The 3,616-nt window shown below is 41.5% G+C and overlaps 1 protein-coding gene across 1 annotated transcript in view; it reads right to left on the minus strand.

Annotated features, from left to right (window-relative positions):
• Window positions 1–1,579: 1,579 nt before the first annotated feature.
• TBC1D30 (TBC1 domain family, member 30) overlaps window positions 1,580–3,616 on the minus strand; it is a gene marked incomplete at its 5' end in the record, with an annotated part of 23,131 nt that continues 21,094 nt past the window's right edge. Inside the window, one exon of the mRNA XM_010138314.1 lies at window positions 1,580–2,361. Within this exon, the coding sequence (XP_010136616.1) occupies window positions 1,580–2,361 (782 nt within the window). The remainder of the gene's footprint in view (window positions 2,362–3,616) is intronic.

Below are 3,616 nucleotides of genomic sequence, written 5' to 3' on the forward strand. Positions count from 1 at the left end.
ACTTGTATAAAACAACAACAAAAAACACCTGTCCCCACAACAATAAAGAGGGTATATTGTACAGCTTATAAGTTATGGTATACACTAAAACTGATTATCACATCCTATAGATTATGGGATACATTAATAAATAGACAATGATACATTAATTTGCAAATTTAACAAAGAATTTTAAGAGAGGAAGTAAAATATTACATACAATGGGGCTGATTCATCATTACTGCTTTTACTCCAGGTTAGAATAATGGCACTTCCATGTCACAGGAGACTTGGACGCAGTAAGGTAACAAATCACAGCCAAAACATACAATTCAGCAGAGCTGTGACACTTTAAGAGCAATCTGAATTTCTTGGAGTTTGAGTGCTTGATTTTACAACCCCAGAGTTGAATTATCCACATTTAGTTATCTTCCTGCCTGTTTAATTTTTTTTTTAATGTACTTCTCCTATGGTATTCACCACCTTTGCTTTTTGATTTGGAAGTAAATACTCAGCTTATGATTTTGCTATCACTCTTTAACACCAAAACAGAACCAAGCCATGGAAGCCCATGGCTGTCTCACGGATCCATCCCACTCACATAGTGGTCAATATGTTGGCTTTTAATGATGACTGGCACCTTATATATCTAATCACTCTATTTATAGAATTTAAAACCCTAAACTACTTTGCAACATTCATATATTTTATCTACTGCTAAGTTGGCAAATGTGATTCGATTACAAGTCTGTAATCTAGGTAACAGTTTTTAAATTCACTGAAGCCAAGATGTGCCATAATATTCATACAACTACACATATAGTTGTACCCAATTCCTAATTTTGCAATGCTGCAACCCCCTAGCAGTAAGTAACAGAAATTTATGTATGTACATATGTAACAGAAAAGGAGCGAACCAGTGTTGTGGATGGACTTCGGTCTACTATCCTCATGCTCACTGAATACATCTATATTAAAAACGGTATCATCAGAGGACTGCTGTGGGAAGAGAAGCACAAACGGCTACTCAAGAACACCTGAAACCAGACGGTCCAGTAGGTAAGTGGTAGTGTTGGACACAAAGTGATGCTTTTGATTGCCAGGGCTGCTTGTGCTTCTGGTAGTCACGGCTTCTCCAACTCCTCACAGAGCATGATGATGAGGTCTAATGGAGAAGCTGTGTAAGTCACAAAAACTGTTCTACCCATCTGCTGCACCACACGATTTGTCCTTTGAGCTTTGAGAGAGGCAGGAGGCAGCCATGGCGGGCTGCAGGGTTAAAGGCAGCTGGTGATTTTATGTCTGAGTTAGACTGAAAGGAATGGTATGCTTCACACTGCAAATCAATGTTTATTTTAGCACAGAACCACCAGAATCAACATCTTCACTAATCTATCCCATAACAACACGGGAACACAATTTTCAAAGACACTTATTTATATATCCGGTAACCACTTTTGTCCCCATTACTTAATTAAAGATTAGAAATGCTTTAGGACACACACACATACTCACACATTAGAAAAAAAAAAAAAAAAGAAAGAAAAGGGCAATACAAATTTTCTGTTGCTGTCAGGAATAGAAAGTGCCAGGTAGCACATCATCGTTTCCTGGTCCCACTGCTGCCACTGGCGGACTTAGTGAAACTTCTGCTCATTTGTGGGAAGTGTACAGTTGGGGTTCTTTCAGTGGGGCCATACAGCCCTAAATTCCTGGCTGTGGCTGACTTTCGAAGAGGCTTGACACTGGGAAAAGGATTGAAGACTTGTGGCTTTGGGTTCCCAGGCTGGGGAGATTTAGCCAGGTTGCCGCTGTCGCTGGATGAACTGGAGGATTCTGATAAATGTGTCTGGCTGGACTGATGGGATATTGACTCAGCATGTGGTTTGTCATCTGAGGTGAGTTCCAGCGCTTCCAGTTTTAGCTGAACCTCTGCCACGTTTGCACTGCTGTCCGTAAAGACTGGCTCAGAGGACTGTTGGTCAGCTTTCCGAGTAGTCCTGTCATCCAAACCAGCTCCTTCTCTTTCTCCAAAGGAAGAACGTTTGGAAGCCTCCTCCTTTCCACCAGGACTGTTTGTTTTACAGCTCTCACTCTGCTCATCTATCAGTCCTATGGTATCCCCGTAGCCCAGCTGGCCTTTGGCCCTAGCAATATTTTTTCGGTGAACTCGTATGTGAGTGCGCCACGGAGAGTTCAGTTTTGTTTTAAGATCTTCTTGGGAAATGGGAGACATCTTCCCTGTGGCATGACTTGGGATGTGAATAACAGCATTTTTGAGAGACCTGTTATTCAATTTCATCTTCTTTCCTAAAAGGAGGTGGTTTATCACTGGGGAATGGTTTACCTGAGAAGGGAGGAGGCTGGTAACCGGCCCTTTGTCTGAAAGAAAGTGTTTAACAGAAACACAGTATTGTTAAAGACCATTAATTCCTTCTGTTCTAAGGATCCACCACCAAATTTTATGTCTGTCTCAAGGTATAGCAAAGGTTTGTAGGACTGACTGCTATTTAAAAAAAACCATACAAACCAAACCCAAAACAAACAAACCCCACCGAATTTCTCTTTACATCTTGGAGTTGAACACAAAGCTGTAACTGCTACAACAAAGATTTCCTGTCCTCCCTCCTTGCTTCTTACCCATGGATAAGTTCTGAGCCAGGAATACCATGAAAATGTATCATAACGATAGCTTCTTGTTTTTTGGAATTGTGCTGCAATTCATAGTTTAATATTCCTATTGGCTTCTGATCTTTCCCCTTTCCTTTATTTCTAGCTGTCAGAGGCAACTGAGTCCCTATACAAGGCCAGTCAAATAAGCCTCTCCACGAGGCCTGACTGGAGAATGAAACAGTATATCTTTAATGGATTAAGCACACCAACTCTTTCCTACTAGGTCCTCTTATTAAATCAGAGCAGCAGACTCAGAATTAGGCAATTTTGATTAAACCACAAACCCAGCCCCGCGTCATGATTAGTAAGATTAGAAAGGTTTGTGTTTGGGGGGTGGGGGATGGCAATCCCTGGGAATCAACGGTTTACTGTTTGCACTGTCTCTGCTGGCTACAGCCTTTGTTCAAAGCAAATACTTCACCAATGGGTTTTAAAAATCTCCTTACAAATGATGTTGACGTCAATGAAAAATTGCAGCTCTGTGTATTCAAACATTCCCGCTAGGACAAGTTTAGACAATCTAGAAGAGGAATAAAAATTCTTCACAGGGACCCATGTGCATGGGCTCAATGCTGACTTAGAAAGATGACACCTGAGTGGGGAGGAATGTGTGGGGTGGCCTGTGTTCAGCTTGCACACCCACTAAAACTTTCAGCTGCGCGATTCATATTAACCCCCACATTGCTGAGCTTGCCAGTTGGGGAAATTAGACTCTGTAACATGGATTGCTAAATAACAGAGTGATGTCCAGCTCAATCTTCACAGCATTATCATTGTAACTATGTAAACTGTCAGCCACAGTGGAACATCTAAGCCAGTTCTTCAGCTGTGTAATTTGCCATGCCCAGAGGAACTCAGCGAAGTTAGGATAATATGGACCAGCTAGCATTCTACCTGCCACGTGGTCTGAAATGTACTCAACTCCTCATTTCACCTTTTCCAGTGCATCAGTATGTCAACTCCA

The sequence above is a fragment of the Buceros rhinoceros genome, unplaced genomic scaffold (assembly GCF_000710305.1).
Source record: "Buceros rhinoceros silvestris isolate BGI_N320 unplaced genomic scaffold, ASM71030v1 scaffold1956, whole genome shotgun sequence".
Lineage (NCBI taxonomy): Eukaryota > Metazoa > Chordata > Aves > Bucerotiformes > Bucerotidae > Buceros > Buceros rhinoceros.